The sequence below is a fragment of the Lolium rigidum genome, chromosome 2, assembly GCF_022539505.1.
Source record: "Lolium rigidum isolate FL_2022 chromosome 2, APGP_CSIRO_Lrig_0.1, whole genome shotgun sequence".
Lineage (NCBI taxonomy): Eukaryota > Viridiplantae > Streptophyta > Magnoliopsida > Poales > Poaceae > Lolium > Lolium rigidum.
Genome location: NC_061509.1, coordinates 45,099,749 through 45,124,449, shown reverse-complemented (window position 1 = coordinate 45,124,449; position 24,701 = coordinate 45,099,749). Strand labels below are relative to the sequence as shown.

General features: G+C 42.9%; 1 protein-coding gene across 1 annotated transcript; it reads left to right on the top strand.

Moving 5' to 3' along the window:
- Window positions 1-11,937: 11,937 nt before the first annotated feature.
- On the top strand, window positions 11,938-14,552 carry LOC124686338 (eukaryotic translation initiation factor 3 subunit F-like). Its single transcript, XM_047220303.1, has 6 exons — window positions 11,938-12,212; window positions 12,342-12,421; window positions 13,082-13,311; window positions 13,876-13,997; window positions 14,083-14,196; window positions 14,288-14,552. The coding sequence occupies exons 1-6, from the start codon at window positions 11,967-11,969 to the stop codon at window positions 14,375-14,377; spliced, it is 882 nt and encodes a 293-aa protein (XP_047076259.1). The 5' UTR covers window positions 11,938-11,966; the 3' UTR covers window positions 14,378-14,552.
- Window positions 14,553-24,701: the final 10,149 nt, after the last annotated feature.

Genomic DNA, 24,701 nt, shown 5'->3' with positions numbered 1-24,701 from the left:
GCTTAGTTCTCGCTCGTCCCGAGCAGGTAAAACGATAACAAAGATAATTTCTGGAGTGACATGCCATCATAAACTTGATCATACTATTTGTAAAGCATATGTAGAGAATGCAGCGATCAAAACAATGTGTATGACATGAGTAAACAAGTGAATCATAAAGCAAAGACTTTTCATGAATAGCACTTCAAGACAAGCATCAATAAGTCTTGCATAAGAGTTAACTCATAAAGCAATAATTCAAAGTAAAGGTATTGAAGCAACACAAAAGAAGATTAAGTTTCAGCGGTTGCTTTCAACTTGTAACATGTATATCTCATGGATATTGTCAACATAGAGTAATATAATAAGTGCAATAAGCAAGTATGTAGGAATCAATGCACAGCTTCACACAAGTGTTTGCTTCTTGAGGTGGAGAGAAATAGGTGAACTGACTCAACATTGAAAGTAAAAGAATGGTCCTCATAGAGGAAAAGCATCGATTGCTATATTTGTGCTAGAGCTTTGATTTTGAAAACATGAAACAATTTTGTCAACGGTAGTAATAAAGCATATGCATCATGTAAATTATATCTTATAAGTTGCAAGCCTCATGCATAGTGTACTAATAGTGCTCGCACCTTGTCCTAATTAGCTTGGACTACCCGGATTATCACCGCAATACATATGCTTTAACCAAGTTTCACAAAGGGGTACCTCTATGCCGCCCGTACAAAGGTCTAAGGAGAAAGCTCGCATTTGGATTTCTCGCTTTTGATTATTCTCAACTTAGACATCCATACCGGGACAACATAGACAACAGATAATGGACTCCTCTTTTAATGCTTTAAGCATTTGACAACAATTAATTCTTTTCTCATTAGAGATTTGAGGATATTTGTCCAAAACTGAAACTTCCACCATGAATCATGGCTTTAGTTAGCGGCCCAATGTTCTTCTCTCACAATATGCATGCTCAAACCATTCAACTCAGTGTAGATCGCCCTTACTTCGGACAAGACGAACATGCATAGCAACTCACATGAAATTCAACAATGAGTTGATGGCGTTCCCCAGTAAACATGGTTATCGCACAACAAGCAACTTAATAAGAGATAAAGTGCATAATTACATATTCAATACCACAATAGTTTTTAAGCTATTTGTCCCATGAGCTATATATTGCAAAGGTGAATGATGGAATTTTAAAGGTAGCACTCAAGCAATTTACTTTGGAATGGCGGGAAAATACCATGTAGTAGGTAGGTATGGTGGACACAAATGGCATAGTGGTTGGCTCAAGTATTTTGGATGCATGAGAAGTATTCCCTCTCGATACAAGGTTTAGGCTAGCAAGGCTTATTTGAAACAAACACAAGGATGAACCGGTGCAGCAAAACTCACATAAAAGACATATTGTAAACATTATAAGACTCTACACCGTCTTCCTTGTTGTTCAAACTCAATACTAGAAATTATCTAGACCTCAGAGAAACCAAATATGCAAACCAAATTTTAGCATGCTCTATGTATTTCTTCATTAATGGGTGCAAAGCATATGATGCAAGAGCTTAAACATGAGCACAACAATTGCCAAGTATCACATTACCCAAAACATTTATAGCAATTACTACATGTATCATTTTCCAATTCCAACTATATAACAATTTAACGAAGGAGAAACTTCGCCATGAATACTATGAGTAGAAACCAAGGACATATTTGTCCATATGCTACAGCGGAGCGTGTATCTCTCCCATAAAGTGAATGCTAGGATCCATTTTATTCAAACAAAAACAAAAACCGACGCTCCAAGAAAAAGCACATAAGATGTGGCCGAATAAAAATATAGTTTCAGGGGAGGAACCTGATAATTTGTTGATGAAGAAGGGGATGCCTTGGGCATCCCCAAGCTTAGACGCTTGAGTCTTCTTGATATATGCAGGGGTGAACCACCGGGTGCATCCCCAAGCTTAGAGCTTTCACTCTCCTTGATCATGTTGCATCATACTCCTCTCTTGATCCTTGAAAACTTCCTCCACACCAAACTCGAAACAAATCATTAGAGGGTTAGTGCACAATATAAATTGACATATTCAGAGGTGACACAATCATTCTTAACACTTCTGGACATTGCATAATGCTACTGGACATTAGTGGATCAAAGAAATTCATCCAACATAGCGAAAGAGGCAATGCGAAATAAAAGGCAGAATCTGTCAAAACAGAACAGTTCGTATTGACGAATTTTAAAATGGCACCAGACTTGCTCAAATGAAAATGCTCAAATTGAATGAAAGTTGCGTACATATCTGAGGATCATGCACGTAAATTGGCATAATTTTCTGAGCTTCCTGCAGGGCAGTGGGCTCAGATTCGTGACAGCAAAGAAATCTGGAACTGCGCAGTAATCCAAATCTAGTACTTACTTTTCTATCAACGGCTTAACTTGGCACAACAAAACTCAAAACTAAGATAAGGAGAGGTTGCTACAGTAGTAAACAACTTCCAAGACACAAAATAAAAACAAAGTACTGTAGGTAAAAACATGGGTTGTCTCCCATAAGCGCTTTTCTTAACGCCTTCAGCCTAGGCGCAGAAAGTGTATATCAAGTATTATCAAAGGGTGGTACTTCTACAGCGGGGTGTGGGCTCTTCTCAACTAGGCATATTATATTAGATACATAAGTTTTAGCATCCCCCTTTTCATTAGTCTTAGGCGTGCTACTCTCATCAAACAAATTTTCAGGAACAAGCCAAGCATAATTATTTTCTAGTGCATCATTCATAGCTAGGAGCTTGCATGGTATTGGTGCTTTGATCTCCCCACCATCATCAATATTATTAGTGTATCTTATTCTATCCATATCCATCTTTTCAAGGAGACTAGCAAAATTAGTGGGAGAACCAAGCATATTAAATTTAGCAAAGACCTTTCTAGCTTCTCTTGCTAGACCACCAAATTCTCTAAGAAGGGTTTCTAAAACAAAATCTTTCTTTTCCCCTTCTTCCATATTACCAAGTGTGAAAAACATATGTTGGATTATAGGATTGAGATTAACAAATTTGGTTTCCAACAAGCGAACTAAATGCGCGGCAGAAATTTCATAAGTAGGCGCAAGGTCTACCAAGTGTCTATCCTCAAAATCATCAATAGTACTAACATGGTTGAAGAATTCTTCTATATTATCTTTCCCAAGGATAGACCCTCGGCCTACCGGTACATCTTTAAGAACAAACTTAGGAGGAAACATGATGAAATAAGTAAAGTAAATGCAAGTAACTAATTTTTTTGTGTTTTTGATATAGCAAACAAGATAGCAAATAAAGTAAAACTAGCAACTAATTTTTTTGTATTTTGATTTAGTGCAGCAAACAAAGTAGTAAATAAAATAAAGCAAGACAAAAACAAAGTAAAGAGATTGAGAAGTGGAGACTCCCCTTGCAGCGTGTCTTGATCTCCCCGGCAACGGCGCCGGTAAAAGAGCTTGATGGCGTGTATTTCACACGTTCGTTGGGCAACCCCAAGAGGAAGGTATGATGCGCACAGCAGCAAGTTTTCCCTCGTAAAGAAACCAAGGTTTATCGAACCAGGAGGAGCCAAGAAGCACGTTGAAGGTTGATGGCGGCGGGATGTAGTGCGGCGCAACACCGGAGATTCCGGCGCCAACGTGGAACCCGCACAACACAACCAAGCTACTTTGCCCCAACGAAACGGTGAGGTTGTCAATCTCACCGGCTTGCTGTAACAAAGGATTAACCGTATTGTGTGGAAGATGATTGTTTGCAGAGAAAACAGAGTAAAAACAAGTATTGCAGATAGATTGTATTTCAAGTAAAGAGAATTGGACCGGGGTCCACAGTTCACTAGAGGTGTCTCTCCCATAAGACGAACAGCATGTTGGGTGAACAAATTACAGTTGGGCAATTGACAAATAAAGAGAGCATGACAATGCACATACATATCATGATGAGTATAGTGAGATTTAATTGGGCATTACGACAAAATACATAGACCGCCATCCAACTGCATCTATGCCTAAAAAGTCCACCTTCAGGTTATCATCCGAACCCCCTCCAGTATTAAGTTGCAAAGCAACAGACAATTGCATTAAGTATGGTGCGTAATGTAATCAACAACTACATCCTTAGACATAGCATCAATGTTTTATCCCTAGTGGCAACAGAGACAACGCAACCTTAGAACTTTCGTCACACTGTCCCGGTGTCAATGCGGGCATGAACCCACTATCGAGCATAAGTACTCCCTCTTGGAGTTAAAAGTAAAAACTTGGCCAGAGCCTCTACTAGAAACGGAGAGCATGCAAGATCATAAACAACACATAAGCATAACTTTGATAATCAACATAACAAGTATTCTCTATTCATCGGATCCCAACAAACGCAACATATAGAATTACATAAAGATGATCTTGATCATGATAGGCAGCTCACAAGATCCGACAATGATAGCACAATGGGGAGAAGACAACCATCTAGCTACCGCTATGGACCCATAGTCCAGGGGTAGACTACTCACTCATCACTCCGGAGGCGACCATGGCGGTGTAGAGTCCTCCGGGAGATGATTCCCCTCTCCGGCAGGGTGCCGGAGGCGATCTCCGGGATCCCCGAGATGGGATCGGCGGCGACGGCGTCTCGCAATGTTTTCCGTATCGTGGCTCTCGGTACTGGGGGTTTCGTCACGGAGGCTTTAAGTAGGCGGAAGGGCAAGTCGAGAGGCGGCACGGGGGGCCCAAACCATAGGCCGGCGCGGCCAGGGGTGGGGCCGCGCCGCCCTAGGGTTTGGCCACCCTGTGGCCCCTCTTCGTCTCATCTTCGGACTTCTGGAAGCTTCGTGGAAAAATAGGCCTCTGGGCTTTTATTTCGTCCAATTCCGAGAATATTTCTTTACTAGGATTTCGAAACCAAAAACAGCAGAAAACAAGAATCGGCACTTCGGCATCTTGTTAATAGGTTAGTTCCAGAAAATGCACGAATATGACATAAAGTGTGCATAAAACATGTAGATAACATCAATAATGTGGCATGGAACACAAGAAATTATCGATACGTTGGAGACGTATCAAGCATCTCCGCACCACCTAGCCGTAAGCACCACCGCCGCCCCTCACCGCCGATCGAGCTCCGGCGACCAAAACACAGCGGCGCCACCCTCTAACTGTTCCCCATGACACCCCGGATCGCATCCGCTTAGTCTCCTGCCCGCGCACGTCCGAAATCGTCGTCGCCTGACGATTTCCCCTGCCGTCCAGTAGCCCTCTGGAGATGAATTCGATTTTGACCCTGGTCAAATGCTTGTGTGGCAGCCACCGTGGCGTAGGCCCACTCGTCAGTGTCCTTGAGGGTAGCCAACCCGGGTAGATTTAGCAGTTCCTTTTGTTTTAATTCAAACTCAATAATATCTGAAACTTCAAATGAATTTGTAAAATTCATAATAACTCAGAAAAATGAAAATAAGATATCAAAATTCTTAGAAAAGAAAGATCTATCCAATAAAAATATAATATGAAATTTTTATTTTCAATAAAAATTTAATTATTTAATACTTGTTAATTAAGTCCTTTCCTTTAATTTTAAACACAATTAAAATTCAGAAATTAAGGAAAACATTTATAAAATAAATAAAACCAGTAAGCAAATAAAGAAAACATGAAAAATAATTTTCTTAATTTGTTATCCTATTCAATTTTTATTAGTGGAAGATTTAAACCCTAATTAATAATTACCTAATTATTAATTAATTAAAAATAATAAAATACCAAATTTAATATAATTTTTAAGTTATTAATAACTTCAACTTTAGAATGAAGTTATTAATCATAGAACTATATGGTAAATAGTAAACCCTAATTCCAAATCGAATGATATTACAACCCATCATTTCATATGATCCCTAAAACCCTAATATCATTAGGAACCCTAGCTCCATTATTACATGTGAACCCTAATTTACTTCTAACCTAAACCCAAGGTTAGAACTGATGATCATGGTACTTTATTTCAAATCATAGAGCCATCATTAGCAACTAAAAGACATACATATGTTCACATAAAATGTAGAACCCTATCACTAGCAATTTAGTATTCCATGTATGCATATCACTAAACCTAGTTGATCAAGTAGGATCAACCAAGTTTAAACCCTAGCCTCTACTGTAAAAAACCATCATTCTTATTCATCCATGCTTAGCATCACACCATTGTGATGAACCCTAATAACAACTATACCAAATATTATGCATTACCTAACCATATTCCACTAAACCCTACTAGTGTGAGATACTTATGAACCATCCTATTTAGGAATCAGCCATTCTCTACTTAGAAACCCAATAGCTAATACAAGACAACCTCAACCTTAATTGTTATACTTCTTATTATTTAAGAAGTATGTTCTTCAAAAGTTATTCTTTTGAAGTAAACAGAGAACCATCATCAACCCTGCTTATAAGAACCTATAAACCCTAACTAGCTATCCCCAGCAAGGTATACCAACCTTGATAGCAACTATTTATAATAAATTGCTCAAGATGCTTAGGCTTAACTTAACCCTACAAGTTCTAGTTAATGATGAATCCAACTATGTTGTGATCCATCTAATACTTACTCCAGAAACTAACTGAAACCATATTCAACCATAGAACTCCACCAACCTAATTATCATACTTGTTCTTTATTAAAGAACATGTTCTTCAAAAGTTATTCTTTTGAAGTATATGATAATTAATCCTTAACCATGCCATCTAGTACTAAAACTAACCACTGTTCTTTACTTGATAACATTATGCCAATTATCATTCTTTGTGTGCTCAATTGATTATTATTCTTTACTGTCTACCTGTTGATAATACCAAGTAATCCCACCTGAATAAGAACCTTGTTTGTGAATCACTCTAAAAGTGCAACACACCCTGAACCAATCATTACAACTCACTGATCCTAAATCATCGGGGTTAGGTCACGCTTAGAGCGATTGCATCTCATACTTATGTATTATTGCATCCTTGCCAATCTTTTAAACATCGTCCTTACCGGACGATGATGCTATTTCAGAATTTGGAGTTATTGCGTATCGAAGACCTTGTCTGCATAATCTTGCAGCCAAGAAAGGCAAGTTCATCACTTGCTCATGTCATTTGAGTATTTCTATCAAATTACTTGCAAAGTACTATGATTAACACTATTGCATAAAAACCAAAACCACTACTTTCATAACTATGAATATGACTATGTGGTGGGCAATGGAACCATGGATTGTGTTGATATGGTGGAGGTTCCATTGCACGGGTTTATATCCATCTAGGATTAAACAACAAATGTCGCCAAGTGATTCTTGTGCCGTAATACCCGTGTTAACCATAAGATCCGGAGTGGGACGGAGTAGTCAAAAGTGTTTCCACCTCTCGTTCATCAACGAGATGCGCTTACCGTAGCAGCTTGTGTCTGGCGGAACAACCGGAGGGTGGGGATCCCATTCTAATTCCCCACGGTAAAGCATTGCTTGCCGTAGCAGTTGTGTCTTGCGGAACAACCGGAGGGTGGGGATCCCATTCTAATTCCCCACGGTAATGCGGTCTATGATGGGTTGCAGCCACCGGCGTAGGAGTGTATGGTAAGAGCCCGAGCATCGTTGTCGTGGTCGGGGTCCACCCCGAAATTACGGGAATAATGGGACCGACGTGGACCCGTGGTCGGCGCATGCAACAAAGGGTGGGTGTTCGAGGTAGCGGAGGAACATGATTGGCTAGACCTTATACCGGGCCTCACACCATAGGAAGTGTGGACGGGAAGATCACCGGTTGGCACCAAGGTTAAGATCTCTTATGGGTAAAGCAACACACCTCTGCAGAGTGTAAAGAACCGTGACCCGTCACTCCCTGTTCCGGGATATGGAACTGCGAACGCGGCCGGAAAGGAGCTCCATGAAGTTCTAGTAAACCGGTGAAGGCTGACGGACATAGTTCTTCTGAATAAAAGCAACCTCTTGAAGAAATGATTATGAAAACCTGCATTGGTATTAGACTTTCTGGTCTAATGCCGTAGCTAGTGCATCAAACACATCTTTCCTATAATGAACTTGTTGAGTACGCTCGTACTCATCCCACTCTTAAATCCCCTGCTTAGATATGGAGGCATCGAAGGAATATCTACAGTGCAACTCGAAGGTCGAGGAGTCAACAACTACTTCAAGAGACAAGACCCTGTCAGAGGAGTCAGATACCACATACATCAAGGAGAAAACCTAGTTTAGCCATAGAAGGGAACTAGTTTCCTAAACCTAGCTCCTACTTAGCTAGAATCTATTCTTAGCCTCTATAGCTAGTTAAATACTCTACAAATAGAGTTCGTGATAGGATTAGACTACGAGTCGTTCTTTTGGAGTTTATTTGCAGATTTACCTCATTGTAAAGTAGGAGGCTATGCTGATCTTATGTAATAGAGTCGGAGTTGTAATTCTATAGACATGCCTTGGACCCGCATATGTTTCTGTTGTACCACTCTGAGCGATATAATACTAGTGGAACGGTGTTTCATTGGTGTTGTATCAGACTTGCATACTACACCATGCAGTGGTATGCCGGGTCACCACAGACAGGGACTCTCCCCTTCCCCCTTTACTTGGCCGGCCAAGGAGGTGGAGTCCACCATGGACTCCACCCTCCCACTTGGTTGGCTGGTTAGGGTTTGTGGAGTCCCTCCGAGACTCCTCCTTCCATAGTGATTTATTCCGGATAATTCTAGAAACCACCTTCCATAAATTCACCGGATCATTTCCAAACTTGGAAAGTGACTTCCTATATATGAATCTTATTCTCCAGACCATTCCGGAACTCCTCGTGATGTCCTGGATCCCATCCGAGACTCCGAACAAAACTTCGAACTCCATTCCATAATCCATATCTACTTTAAACGACATCAAACCTTAAGTGTGTCACCCTACGGTTCGCGAACTATGTAGATATGGTTGAGACCTCTCTCCAACCAATAACCAATAGCGGGATCTGGAGATCCATAATGGCTCCCACATATTCAACGATGACTTTAGTGATCGACTGAACCATTTACATACGATACCGATTCCCTTTGTCACGCGATATTTTACTTGTCCGAGGTTTGATCATCGGTATCTCTATACCTCGTTCAACCTCGTCTCATGACAAGTACTCTTTACTCGTACCGTGGTATGTGTTCTCTTATGAACCATTCATATGCTTGCAAGCTATTAGACGACATTCCACCGAGAGGGCCCAGAGTATATCTATCCGTCATCGGGATGGACAAATCCCATCGTTGATCCATATGCCTCAACTCATACTTTCCGGATACTTAATCCCACCTTTATAACCACCCATTTACGCAGTGGCGTTTGATGTAATCAAAGTACCTTTCCGGTATAAGTGATTTACATGATCTCATGGTCGAAAGGACTAGGTAACTATGTATCGAAAGCTTATAGAAAATAACTTAATGACGTGATCTTATGCTACGCTTAATTGGGTGTGTCCATTACATCATTCATATAATGACATAACCTTGTTATTAATAACATCCAATGTTCATGATCACGAAACCATGATCATCTATTAATCAACAAGCTAGTTATACAAGAGGCTTACTAGGGACTCCTTGTTGTTCACATAACACACATGTATCAATGTTTCGGTTAATACAATTATAGCATGGTATGTAAACATTATCATAAACACAAAGATATATTATAATAACCATTTTATTATTGCCTCTTGGGCATATCTCCAACAGCTCGCTCTCATCAAACAGGATGTAAGCATTACAAACGGTCTTATCGCACCTAACTAGTTCTACCTACATGAATCGAACACTACAGTAGAGCAGATGAGTTTCCCTTTACCTCTGGCATTGCAGACAACGAAGAGAGTCGGAAGTCGGGGAATATGTGTAGAGGCTCCGCCGCGGCTTTATACGACGACCCTGGTAGGGCGCCGAAAACGACCAAAGTCAGATGCTCGAGTTTAGATCTGGGTCGCCGCCGCTGGTGCCAAAATTGGGGAAAGGAAAATTTTGAGAGGGGCCTAATGGAGGGGGTAATCGGAGAGGGGGTTACCCTACCTTTGCCTCTCAACGCCGCTCGGATTTCACCTTCTCCTAGCCATACTGCGGTCAAGCGCCTGCACAAATGGCGTTATCGATTTTCATCGCGTCCAGGCCTGTCCCTGGAAAACGCCAAACCAGATGTTCCTCCCAAACCTACTTCGGAGGTACTTTGGGCGTGTTTGGTAGGCTGCATCCCCCTTGGCTCACATCGGGCCCGCAATTTTCGGCCCGTTTGGTTGCCTGGGCCGAGCCGCGTTTTTGCACAAACCGCTTCTCAAAGCAGCGTTAGACTAGGCCCTGGAGGAACGCCTGGAATGGCAGTTTCTCTAGGGAAAGGCCCGTTCTCGTGCCTCCTTGGCTCCACGGATGCAACGACTGCACATACTCTGGGTTACGCTCACTCTCCTTCACACTACTCCACACACCATCTCCTCAAATAAACACAAACATAGCCCGAATCGAAATAAGCTGTACAAGAAAAAGATGCGTGTTGATGATAGGAATCAATTCCCACAATCGGTTTCGAGTTTCATTAGTCGTAAATCATCAATTTCGTGTATGAAGTTTTGAGCTAATTTTGCCAAATTCATCGCACACGCTCAGTCGTTTGAAATTTCCTTTGAGGGGTGGGATCACCTCACCATTCTGCATGACTTTTATGTTGAAAGGTTTTCGTTTTGGTGGACATATACGGATAAATAAATGACTCGCTAATATACTATAATGTGTACGTATGTGTGAGTATATTTTGGAGTACTTTTGCTCAACTTCTCGCTTGCCATCTTCATAGACCGGTGACGTGGTGATGATATGTGAGAAGTGAGAGGTGATAATCCATGGTGGCGGCGGCATGGTGATGTTCATCTTCGTGGTCGACGACGTGGTGATGTTTGTGACCGTGTGACCGACGGTGTCATGGTGGTATTCAGCTTCGTCATCGACGACATGGTTATGCTTGTGACGAGCGTGAACGGTGGTGTCATGGTGGTGTTTGTCTTCGTGGTCGGCGACGTGGTGATGCTTGTGACCGGCGGTGTCATGGTGGTCTCGTTTTCGTGGTCGACGATATGGTGATGCTTGTGGCCGGCGTCACCGACTGCGTCATGGTTGTCTTCGTCCTCATGGTCGGCGAGGTGGTGATGCTTCTTCCGGTGTGAACGACGGTGCCATGGTGGTCTTCATCTACGTGGTCGGTGATGTGCCCATGCTTGTGACCGGCGTGACCGACAATGTCATGGTGGTCTTCATCTTCGTGGTCGGCGACGTGCCCATGCTTGTGACCGGTGTGACCGGCGGTGTCATGGTGCTCTTCGTCTTCGTGATCGGCAACGTGGTGATGATTTTGACTGGCGTGACGGCGGTGCCATGGTGGTGTCTGCTTTCGGGATCGTCGACGTGACAAAGAGGTGAGAGGTAAGGTTAGCATGTGGATAAATGGTGAGACTAGAACTGGACTCGTATATAACCAAACGATGGGATGTGACTTCCTTCTCCAGCGCGCAAAGGCCGCACAGCCTACCAAACGATCCTGCTTTCATGGTCAATGGCCCGTTCGCGACGCGCAGGTGAGCCCATCTCGCTGGCACAGTGAACTACGATTACCATGCAGTCAACCAAACACGTCCTTTCAAGACTCGTGCTACCCAAGAATGTGAAGACGAGCTGACATCCAAACGGCCCAAAAATTGGGTCCCCATGCGAGCCAAGGTACCAGGTACCAAACGCGCCCAAGCACCCGCTCTCCACCCGAAACTCCGAATCTCAAAGACAACAGAACCCTAACCAACCAAACGAGCGCCAAGCCCTTTCCCCACCCTTTCTCCTCCTCCTCCTGCCACCACCGCGCGCCGCCGCTCCCGCCCCCTCCGCCTCTCGCCGCCCTCACCAGCACCATGGCGGCCCCGGAGACCACCGCCCGCGCCGCCGGCCCCGCGCTCCTCTTCCCGTCGTCCTCGTCCTCCTCCTCGACGTCCGCGCGGGTCGAGGCCGTCGTCCTTTTCACCATCTGCGACAGCTTCGTGCGCCGCCCCGACCAGGCGGAGCGCGTCATCGGCACCCTCCTCGGCTCCGTCCTCCCCGACGGCACCGTCCACGTCCGCAACTCGTACGTCGTCCCCCACAGCGAGTCCGCCGACCAGGTCACCCCTTACCCACAGTTTGAGCTAGGGCCACTAGATGCCATGTTGCGGACTTCTTATCAGAGATCTAGGTTTTGCTACTTGTGCTTGCGATTCTCACATCGGTTGGTAATGTGTGCGTGTGAATAGGTTGCTCTCGACATCGAGTACCACCACAACATGTACGCATCGCACCAGAAGGTGAACCCCAAGGAAGTGATTGTGGGATGGTATGCTTCTTCGTAATGCTGTTCTTGTTAAGTCTGTCTTATATTTGTTAGCGTATAACATTATAGTTGCTGTAAATGTTGCACGGCCTAACGTGGTTCTCTATCCGTGCCTGTTTAGACTGTTAGGTTATGAGTCAATGAACTTGTCGAGACATATCAAATGGCAAATGTATAGGACGTCGTATAATTCCTAGTTTATTTGTAACCACATATTGCTACTATCATTGTTTATATTCAATTTTTTGGTGGAATAGTCTACTGCTGTGGACAAACCGAGTGACCACTGATGGAAGTACCTATTTCGTATGCTATTTATCTTGTTGTTGACTTGAACACTGATTTCTATGTTAGCCCAACTTTACAGATGTTGCAAATTCAGTTTAATTTGAAAGATATTAAACAGAAGTAGATGAACCCATTAAATCATATCGAATTCACAGCACGTGTTTATGTTATGTTCAATGGTTTTGGGATTACATCATGATTCATCTAGTGCCGTAGACAGAATTCCTCTATCCAATAAGTAATGGTAGCAGCAAAAGCACATCTGAGAGGGTTACTAGGCTTTAATTTCTTGAGAGCAAAGCAAACATATATTCATAGCTGCTATGGTACCAACAAGTACTCGTTCTCATTGTGATATCGTGCGTCTGCTTGCAGGTTCTCCACTGGCTTTGGTGTTTCAGGGGGTAGTACGCTTATCCACGAATTTTATTCAAGAGAAGTGACAAGCCCTATTCATCTTACTGTTGATACTGGCTTCACTATGGGGGAGGCTTCCATCAAAGCCTATGTCTCATCCAACCTGTCACTAGGAGATAGGCACCTTGCCGCACAATTTCAGGAAATTCCTCTGGACCTAAAGATGCTTGATGCAGAAAAAGTTGGATGTAAGTTTCACATTTAGGATAGTTTGACGTACTTATTTAAATTGACTCTCTTGATCTACTAGCTTACATTTGACTTTTCAGAACTGAAACTCTTTGTAACATATAATAAATTGCTTAAAATGACCAATTGATTACATTGAACTAAATGAGGTATTCTATTACTAAGAGTCTCTCTATGAGCAACAAAAACCTGATGAGAAGTTCAGTGACTATGCTGCCAGCAGTAAATACTTACTCCATTGAACTCGTCCATGTTTCTTTATCTGTATCTGAATAGTGGTAAGAGGCAATATTAGTGCAAGGTTCTTATACTCTTGTTAGAATATAATTCACTTTTTGCATTTGAATTTTATATTAAATTATCATGTGGAATGCATCTTGAGAGTAAATTAGTTGCTGCAGTAATTAATGTTCAGATGTCTTAAGAAATAGTTTCTTTTCAACAAGGAAAGTTATTTTTTGACTGTTAATATTGCTTTTATGACATTCAGATGTATTAATAAACAGTATCTGTTCTACAAGTAAAACCTTTTTAAACTGATGTTATTATTGCTTTTGACATAGTTGAAATGCTGAAGTCTACGGTCGTGGATAAGCTCCCCAACGATTTGGAGGGAATGGAGTCCTCAATGCAAAAGCTATATGCTCTTATTGATGAGATCTACAAATATTCTGATGATGTTGTGGTAAGATAACTGTCCTGCAAATTGTCTCCATTTCATCTGAATATTGACAGATACATAAGTATGTTTTTCTATGAATCATTTGTAGGAAGGCCGTGTGGCAGCGGACAACAAGATAGGCAGGTTCATTGCTGACGCCGTTTCCTCCATGCCAAAGCTGTCTCCATCATCGTTTGACAGGCTTTTCAATGACAGGATTCAGGTAACTAACTACTTTTTCCTTTGATACCTCTGGAAAATGGTTATTATGTTCTGTCTGCGAATGGATGGTCATATTGCCTTTTACATTGCAGGACAACCTTGCGCTGGTCTACCTGTCAAGCATCACACGGACTCAGATCGCGGTTGCCGAGAAGCTGAACACAGCTGCCCAAGTCCTGTGATTTCCATGCGTTGTCTGAGTGGCCGACTTCATGCTGTCTGTGCTTGATTTTCGTTTGCTTGAACGAGGAATCAGAATATGCATTTTTGTACCTGTTATCTAAGTTTTGAAGAAAAGAATTCACCATGTTTGAGATCCTAATGTTTGCACTAATGGGGCCTGAGACCTTTCCGTCAGATTAGTATAGTCGTACTTTGTTTCTAGCTGAATATTTATAACGCCTGATAGTTTTATTTCTGAGGAAAAAAAAAGAATGTTCGTGTTGTTTTTCTTTTGTGCTAGATGAATGAATGACTATGGCAAGTAGACATAGGCACGGCTCCCCTACCGGAGATTGTGCAGATTCATCCAGCGAAGCGCTGAAATTTGGTGCTGATGGGTGGTTGATGTTTGTGACTGCCTGACTGGATTGCAGAGCTAACTTCTGAAAGTTAGTTTCAAGATTGAATAAAGTTGATGGTCAACCAGAAAATCTCATGCGTAATTTAGAACTAGCCACTGTGCCACTAGCTAGGTTGGCCACTCGCACAGCCGCACTATCCACGTGGCAGTTTCCTACTCTAGCTACAGGCATGATTTTCCAGCCCCTGGATTGGCTGCCATCCACTAGGAAGCTTCATTGGTCTCTTGGTGGTGTACCCTCTCTCCCTCCTCCTGGCCACCTCCTCACTGGTTTGTCCTCCACGATGATGCTATCATTGTCGGCCATCGACGAGCGGTGTAGGTCAAGGAAAGAGGGGATGCATTGGTGTCGCCATCCTTGGCCGGTGCCGGAAGGTTGGCTTCGGTGTCAGGGTCCGACGCTAGCCTCCCTTATTATGCCACTGGTTTGTCCTCCACCACGATGATGCCATCATTGTTGGCCACCGATGAGCGGTGTAGGTAAGGAAAGAGGGGATGCATTGGTGTCGTCTTTGGCCGGTGCCGGCAGGTTGGCTTCGGTGTCAGGGTCCGTCGCTAGCCTCCCTTATCATGCCGCTCGCGTGTGCAACATGGAGTGCTACATGTATGCATCTAGCTATCCCAAATCCATGTCGGGCGTGAGGTCGATGCCTGCACGGGTGCGGTGGTGCCCCTCCTCCATCCATGCGACTTGACTAACTTCTGAGGAGGAAACCCCCATGAGGAACATGATCACTAGGATTTATATGGGGGTTTCTTGTTTTGTGATGCGCGAAGCAGTTATTTGTTCCAAAATCAGCACCTTAAAGTAAGGAATTTGTCCAATTCATGTGTGTAGTTCTGAGATGACCAAGGAACAGGAGGTACCCATTGATGAATGAAAACATTGGAAGTTATATGCTAAATTTGAAAGTAGATCAAGTACTAGATGCATATTGGCATTCACGGACTTCTTTGAGCTTACATGTTGTGAATTAAATGATGTGATTCTTGGTGATTTCATTTGTGATTGATCCTTTGCCGTCTACTATAAGCGCTCTTGTTTGCTCCTGTTATTATATGCTCATTTGAGAACCAAGAGGGGTCTTGGCGCGCCCCAGCTGCCAGTTCATTCATTCAAAATAGGAAGGACTCGACTCCCATCTGCCGTCCCCGGTTCCCCCACCCAGCCGCCGCACATCTCTCGCTGTCCCGCGAGCGGGCACGATGAGTCGACCTGAGCGCCGCCGAAGTGGACGCGGGCAACGGCAGTCTTCCCCGGGCTACCAAATAGGTGAGCCAGCCTCAACCTCTATCCCAGTGTACCGCGCAGCCATGTCGGAGAAATTCAGGAATCGCGAGGATATATACCTAGATCGGAGCAGTTGCCTTGCTGTACGCGCGGCGAGGAGAAGGGCTAAGCTCCGGCGAGGCAATTTAGGAAACGCATTCCCGCGATCTCCGGCCGGTGGATAGGGCAACCGCTGTCTCTCTTCGCAGCCCCTCAAAAACCCTAAACCCTCAGCCTCCGTGGTGGAACCCAAACCCCGTAGATTAGTTCCGCAGCGAGGCCGGCTTTGGTCGCAGCCTCAGATCATCCGCCTGGCACTCTTATTAATGTGTTTCTTGATTTATCCACAGAATACGTCTACGACAATCCTGGCGTAATCAAGCTGCTATTCGAGACGCCCTCTGGCTTCGCGATGTTCGCTATCGATGAGATGTACCTCAAGAAACATATCGAGGTACACTACTTGATCTGCTCTTTCTTTCTTAGGTGCTGATGCTCTCACCTTATGTTTGCCGCTGACGGAGAGTGTCCAACATCGATCATTCGATTAATTTCTCTGTTCTTTATGTCTGCAGCACATATGGACATACTTCATCGGTGACTTTTACTGCAACAATGTTAGTAGCCCCACCATTTTCCTCTTCCTTGCTCATCCTATTCCAATTTGAGTATTGCCTGCAGAATAGACTGCAATGCTTCAACCTTATTTCCTTTATGTGTTTGCAATGTCAACTTATTCTTCATTAGCTTTTAATTCTGACTAGAGTGACAACCAATAAGAAATGCAGCAACCTATAAGTGTAGCAGGATGCTGGGGATTGTGGTTTACTAAATTAACTCGGAAAATAAGTCCATGAATCACCATTTTTGGAATGTGTGAACCTTGGTTTGTTGCTGATGCACATGCATGCACATGTGTGTCTCAGAACTAATTTCGAGCACTGACTTGTTACAGTTGTTAACATTGCCACCATGTTTTTTCCTTTTTCAAAATACTAGTAACCACTACAATAACACATGAACAGGTTAAGAGTTTCACTGAATGAACTGGAATAAACAGAGACTATATATTTATGGCTGAGACAATCCTACTCAGTACGAGTCTTTGACATGCTTTGTCTTTTTGTCTCTGAACATGTTTGATCTTGTTCCACAGATCGTCTGGCTGCATGAATTCCAAAAGTTCGAGGACAGACCCAATGCCATTGACCTCACTACCCGTAAAATAAATCCCAGACTGATCAAGATGATCTTTAAGTACATCAAGTTTGAGGAGAAACTAGTTGTTGGAAGGCCTGAATATAAAGAGATAATTGAAGAATTACTGGTTTGTGTAGTTGTGTAAGCCCCCTAGCTGTTTATGCCTTTGTGAACACCATTTTCTTTTTCAGGATCTACCCTGTCTGTACAGTGATGCTGTAGAGGAAGTGATGTGGGGCATGCAGAATCTATTGCGTACTTTAGTGCCTGAAGAACAATCAGAGATGCCAATGGAGGATCGGATCCCCATGAGCAAAGGATTGGATATGGTCTTACGTAGACATGGTTTTGTTCTCGAGCCAAAAGTGGTGAGCTTTAGCGCTTGTCCCTCTTTTGTCTGATGTGCGGCAATGTTTTCTGTGCACTAGTAGCACTTCATTACTAGTGTTGAAAGGTTTCCGTATAAATATTGTTATTACAGACTGACATTTGAGTATGTCGATTTGTTTTATTCATTTTCTTGAAAATTTGCCTTTTCATGTTTCTTTCAGTGATTAAAAACTACTCATTTTTGTCCAGATAAACGAACATATTATTGAGATGGCTAACACCATGTATGACATCGATTTACGTGAAAGGGTGCATTCAAAGTACTTGCACAATCTTCTCGGTGAGGCATTTATGGAGATTTCTGGAGTTGATATTGAGGATTGGCCTTTACTCAAACTTGCAACAGCTGTGAAGAAGATGTGTTATCCCGACGAAGGAATTTTAGTTGGTGATCCTTATGAGGTGAATCTTAACCTTATTGTGCAAGTGTTTTGGTATGCATTTTGACGGAAAGTTTAATTTTTAGCTATGGACTGAAGTTTATCTGCTTCAGATGTTCTCACGCAGGGATTTTGAAGTGATAGAGTATGATGCAGCTAAATATCGAGATAAGATGGACGAGAACATTATCTTGAAAATATACAGGGACGTTGTCTATCTCCGTGAAGACAAGAGAACAGCGCGGAACCAACTGAGGCGCTTGGTTCAGGCGGCCAAAGAAGCACTAGAAGCTGAACAAGTGCTGGAGGAGCCTGCAACAGCTGGTGTTAACTCCAAGCAGCAAGTCAATCATACATGTTTAACGGTGGATCCACCAGCGTTATCCAATCAAAGTAGCACCGGTGAAGGGCAACACTCTATAACAGGTGCGAATTCTTGGTTTGTTGTGTTTCTGATAAAGATGGTGTAATTTTTCAGGTTGTATATTTTAATTGTTTTAATGTTCTCACTTAATTAATTACTGAAGACCAGCAAGTTTAAAACATGTGCTCAATAGTGAACATCTTTTTGTATATTTGTTTTTTGCATGCTACTATGTAAGTTATCTAACTTTGGTAGTGCTCCAAGGTCAAGTGGTGCAATACCTTATTAAACTTTGAAAGTCTATGAACATAAGAAATCTTAATCTCTGCTCCTAAATTTGTGCATCATTGCATCAATTGCCCGAAGCATATGCAGAGTGCATTAGTAATGATAGTTCACATACCTTGATGATGGCAGAAGTATATGCAGAGTACATTAGTAATAACAAACTACTAGAGCATTCCTTATTCCATATTTGCAAAATTATTTCAGTTCTTGCTGTTGCAGTGTTACTCTATAAGTTACTGAAAAAATTCTCGCAGATGCAGTTGGTATAGAATTCTTACAAGCCAGTAATATTATAGATGATATGAAGAACATTTCTTTGCATGATACCTCAGCAAATCACATCATGCGGGAAGGCGAAGTACATGCAAGTCGTATCTTTCCTGAAAGAGTTCCCGCAGAGTTAACCATGTCGCGTACTTCCAAGGTGATCAATGCAATTAGCACATACGTAGTAGAAGGGAAGGTGCCAGAAAAGGAAGATGAAAACACTAGTGTGGAGCAGATGGGGGCAACTCCAGATGGAGTTAATTTTGGAAAGAATACTGTTGCCGTGAAGGAGCAGGCTCAAGAAACCTGTACTGAAACCGAAGCCATAGTTGGCCAGGAGGACTCTAAAGAAGACCCAAGACAGTGCTGCCCCCCCCCCCCCTCCCCTCTAGTCCCGGTTTGTAACACGAACCGCGACTAAAGGCTATTTCGTTAATTTTTTTTAATTTTTTTAGGTTTCTAATTATTTTTCACTCCCTCTTTTTTTCTATTTTTCAGAATTTCTATTATTTCAGTTATTTACATAGTTTAGTGTCTAACTGCAATTATCTCTAGTTAAATTACTTACTCGTGGTCACACTTCCCGCTCGGTCACCCATCCTCCCACACTAGCACGCTTAACTTCCGAGTTCCATTCCGTCTCGCATCCAAGTGCTTCGCGCGCATGTATGTGATACTAGTATCATATCAATCCTGTTAACATGTTGGTTGATGTCACATTTATTTATTGTTTGAATTTCAAATAATTCTTTTAATAAACAAAAGTAATGATGTAATAATAATCTTGAATAAATAAATAAACATTAACTTTTTAATTTGTATTTTTTTTGCCAAACCTAAAAATTTGAAAATCTAAAAGGGTAAAAGTAATAGTAATCTTTATGCATGATGCAATTATTAATTTTAATTTTTTAAAAAATAAAAAAATCCGTAATTTATAGCAAAAACTAAAATCTTCCTGCTTTCGTATTTTCATTTGGAATTTTGAGAATCTAAAAATTGGCTAACCGGGTTATTGCGGTTTTTTTCCGACGTCGTATGCAAAAGTTATTGCGGTTTTACTATTTTTAATTTTTTTTTGCAAAAATAGTGAAAATTCGAATTTCTTAATTTCTCCGAATAGTAGGTTGCATAACATATAAGAATCAGAAAACAATTTTTTTTTTGAATTTTCTATTATTTTCTTTTGTATTTTACAAAGCAAAAAAAGACGATCCATGGGGGGGTGTGTGACATGGGTATACCCTTCGGGTACCCATTATTAGTATACCTGGCTCGGCCTAATATGGAGAAAACCCAATATGGAGAAGGCCCAACAAGGCAACCCGAAGAAGTAGTCGACTAGGACTCTTGTAAAACCCTAGGCTAGTTGCATATATAAAGCCAGTCAGGGCACCCGAAAGAGAAGAGAAGAGATATGCCAACAGATAGATAGCAGATAGACAACATAACTCCGCCTACGGCGGCACCCTGTAAACACATCTATGATCATATACTGGATTGCTAGCAGCACGTAGGTATCCTCCACCGAGGGGACCCGAAGCTGGGTACGCCGTGTGCCTAATCTCGCTCCCGGAATCTCCATCGTCGCTCTCTCCCGAAACCCAAGTCTACAATACGTAGGCATTGCCGAGGTATTCCCTCGTCAATTGGCGCCGACCGTGGGGATCGCGGCGACTGGATTTCGTTATCCGGGCGAGATCTTTCGTCTTCAACAACCTCGGCCAGATCGCATCTGGTAAATCATCGACACCAAACAGCATCAGATCCAGTTTCAAAAAGAAGAAGAAAAGGAGTCGGATGCGCCTCGGAATCGACTGTCGGTCGGCCATCCGTCGAAAGGAAATAATGGATCAGCTAATCATCGAGTACCGGAAGAAGCAATCCACACGTGCACTCAGAATCAACTGCTATTCGCGGGTCCTAAAAAATATCAGCATGGGAAAATCTTCACGAGACTTCACGACGGGGACAGAGTCACGTGATCTGATTACCTTTTCTATTCCAGCTGACCATCTCTCACATTGATGATTATTCAATTGATTATCTTATGGATCTCACCCTTTTTGTTTATATCTTATGTGCATGGACGATGGAGTGTTGTGCCATGCAAATCGGCCAGAGTTGTTCACGCTCAATATATAAAATCAACTTGCCATCGCGGACCTGCTAGCACATCCGCCAACGAGCACCAGCCAGCACGAACACAAAGATATATCTATTTCGTCGGGTTCATCATTAGCCGAAGATCGGAAGAAAAGAACAAAAGCAAGACTTAAAAAATTGATCGGCTGCTGCTGTCATCCTGCCACAAAGCTAAGTGTTCCTCTTTTAAAAGTTACCTATTATTTACTTTCGCCACACTCAAATATTCGGGGGCTGCGCCATTGCATTATTACAACAAATTCATCCAAACACTAGGGGTTGCGCCATTACTTCATTACCACAAATATACTTGGTTACTTGGTGAATTTCTTTTCTTCGGCTCTGGATATATCTTCTCCGGCTTAGTGAAATTATTTTCTTTGGCTCAGTGGAATTATTTTCTTCGACTTAGTGGATTTATCTTTTTCGGCTCAGTGGATTTATTCTCTCTGGATTACTGGATTGGTTTTCTTTGGGTTATTATTGGTTCACTTATACAATATTACCCGACGCGTTTCCGGGTCAATGGATTCATTTTCTATGGTTATTACTGGAACTATTTTCTCCGGCTCAATGGATTCATCCTCTATGATATCAACGGATTCATCTTTTATGGTTATGACTGGATTCTTCGGGTCAATGGATTCATCCTCTATGATATCGGTGGATTCATCTTCAATATATGATGGTGTAATCTTTAATATGGATTCATCTCAAGTACTTCATCTCGGACTTCATCTTCAGTATTTCATCCTTAATGGCCTTCTTTCGGCGACACGGATAATACTCGGGGGCTCGACAACAACTTTGCCTCGAGTAACAACTGTGACACGGCGTCTAAGCAACAATCATGACATCACCCCAGCAGTGCCCGGGGGCTCGGCTATCTCTTCATCAACAATTTCGCGGCATCCACTTTTGCTATTTGGTGGTTTGTACTTTCACTAGATTTCTTATCTACACTCGAAGACTTCATCATGCATTGACTTCGTCGTGTCCAAAAAGCTAAGTGTTCTTTTATTTTGCACAAAGTTGATTATCGTTTACTTTCGTCGCACCCGACAGTTGGGGGCTGCGTGGCATATATTCACTTTACATATCATCGAATCTGAGCATCTGACACCGCATGCGAAAAAGAGAGTCAAGGGAAAGATAGAAAAAGTGTGTTTATTTGTGCAGGAGAAAGCAAAATTAAAAGTATATAAGAGAGAACCCGACGAAATTGTCTACAAGGAGAACTTGACGAAATTGTCTTCAAGAAAGAACAGGACCCGAAGAATTATCTTCAAGGAGGTCCCGAAGAATTATCTTCAAGGAGGTCCCGAAGAATTATCTTCAAGGAGGACCCGAAGAATTGTCCTCAGAGAGGACCCCAAGAATTGTCCTCAAAGAGGACCCGAAGAAATTTTCCTGAAGGAGGAATTCGACGAAATTATCATCAAGGAGGAACCCAAAAAAAAAGGTGGACAAATCTTCGGATTCATTGACTCGCCATATTGTTCCGAGCAAGAGCATCGGTGATGTACCCGACAATATAGAATAACCAATATATTCAGCCGTCTCATCAAACCCGAGAGAAAATAGAAAAATCCGCAAAATGGGTCGTTGCATCAGCCGAACAAGGCACTTGACAAAATATTCTCAGAGCGCCAAAGTCGCGAATAATCTTTGAATGCCGCAAAACTCTGCGAAGGTAAGACCCCGGAATCCGTCCTGTGTGGCCTGGCATCGCCAAAGACTACGCTCTGCTAGTTTTTTCCACATCAACAGATGTGAAGAAATATCCCGGCGGACGCGCTGTGGACCCGATAACATTAGTGGAATTCGGATCATGGTAAGTCCTTAAACGGCACGTGACGAATTACGCCAGGTCCCGAGATCATGTCCAGGGACGTGATCTTGAAGTAGGTTCTTGCGGGATTGCCACAAGAGCAGCTTAACTGGTACCTGATCCGTCGGATGAACCAGCCCCATTTACCATTATCCCCGAACAACATAAATAGCAACGGCTCTGGAGTCGATAAAAAGAGGGGTTGCGCCTAAATATTGTTAAGTTCGTTATTGAGTAGTACAACTTGAGTCTATGCCCAGGTGCAAGCACCTGCCCATAGGCTCGGGGGCTACTCTTATCAAGAGCATTGTTCACCCTCTCAATAAGATACAAGAAAGAGGAAAAATTGTGGAGTCGATTAAAAGCAAGTTGAGCCTACACCCAAGTGCAAACACTTGGCTGTAGCCTCGGGGCTACTCCCATCGGGAGCGCTGGTCGCGCACCCGATAGAAAAATAACTTCGACAGCATCTACGATAATCAAGCTTTGTAGACTCAACTCGATTCTACGATTTGAGTGGAGCCTACTCCCATCGGGAGCCCATGGATTTCATCAAGTTCTCCAGAAATATAGTTAAGTTCTTCATCGAGTAGTACAACTTGAGTCTATGCCCAAGTGCAAGCACTTACCCATAGACTCGGGGGCTACTCCCATCGGGAGCGCTGCCGCGCACCCGATAGAAAATAATTTCGAGACATCATCTACGCTACAGATGATCTTCGACATGGACCTCGCCTTGTATTTTTTCGACTTCGGAGATGGTTATGCTTGGAGTCTCTACGCAAGTCTTCGACTTCCCTAGACACTCGGGGGCTACTGACATGGGTATACCCTTCGGGTACCCATTATTAGTATACCTGGTTCGGCCCAATATGGAGAAGACCCAATATGGAGAAGGCCCAACAAGGCAACCCGAAGAAGTAGTCGACTAGGACTCTTGTAAAATCCTAGGCTGGTTGCATATATAAAACAAGCCAGGGCACCCGAAAGAGAAGAGAAGAGATAGGCCAACAGATAGATAGCAGATAGACAACATAACTCCGCCTACGGCGGCACCCTGTAAACACATCTATGATCATATACTGAATTGCTAGCAGCACGTAGGGATCCTCCACCGAGGGGACCCGAAGCTGGGTACGTCGTGTGCCTAATCTCGCTCCCGGAATCTCCATCGTCGCTCTCTCCCGAAACCTAAGTCTACAATACGTAGGCATTGCCGAGGTATTCCCTCGTCAGTGTGTGCAGGGTGCATGGGGAGTGAAAAATCCGGAAAAACCTTTAGTCCCGGTTGGGGGTTGGGGACAGCAACCGGGACTAAAGTGTACCCCTTTAGTCGCGGTTGGTGACACCAACCGCGACTAAAGAGGTACCCTTTCGTCTCGGATGGAGCATTAGTCGCGGGTTGCCTCCCGAACCGCGACTAAAGCCCCCTTTAGTCACGGTTCGAATATTTCCGGGATTAATGAGGGTGGACGGAAGCCTCTTTTTCTACTAGTGCCAGGAGAGGAAAAAGCGATTGACGTGTTTAGTTGCTTCCACTGATAATGCATTTCTGCTATGGCCGCTTGTGTTGTCTAGATACATCATCTTTATCTTGATAAAAGAACGGAGAGGATATATATGGCCCTTGACGTTGTATTGCATTGCGTTGGTACGAAATGCTTTTGGTTATCTCAATTGGTGCTTATACTGACTAATCCGAACTGTGTGGAGAGGACAAAAGAAAGTTTATCTAGCCTACAAATCATTCAACACTGAAACTTACGTTGTGATTCTGCGTTATGAGAG

Coding starts and splice junctions, on each gene's coding strand:
- LOC124686338 (XM_047220303.1), top strand. CDS start 11,967: ATGGCGGCCCCGGAGACCACCGCCCGCGCCGCCGGCCCCGCGCTCCTC. Junction 13,998..14,082: donor AATATTCTGATGATGTTGTG/GTAAGATAACTG, acceptor AATCATTTGTAG/GAAGGCCGTGTGGCAGCGGA. Junction 14,197..14,287: donor TTTTCAATGACAGGATTCAG/GTAACTAACTAC, acceptor TTTACATTGCAG/GACAACCTTGCGCTGGTCTA.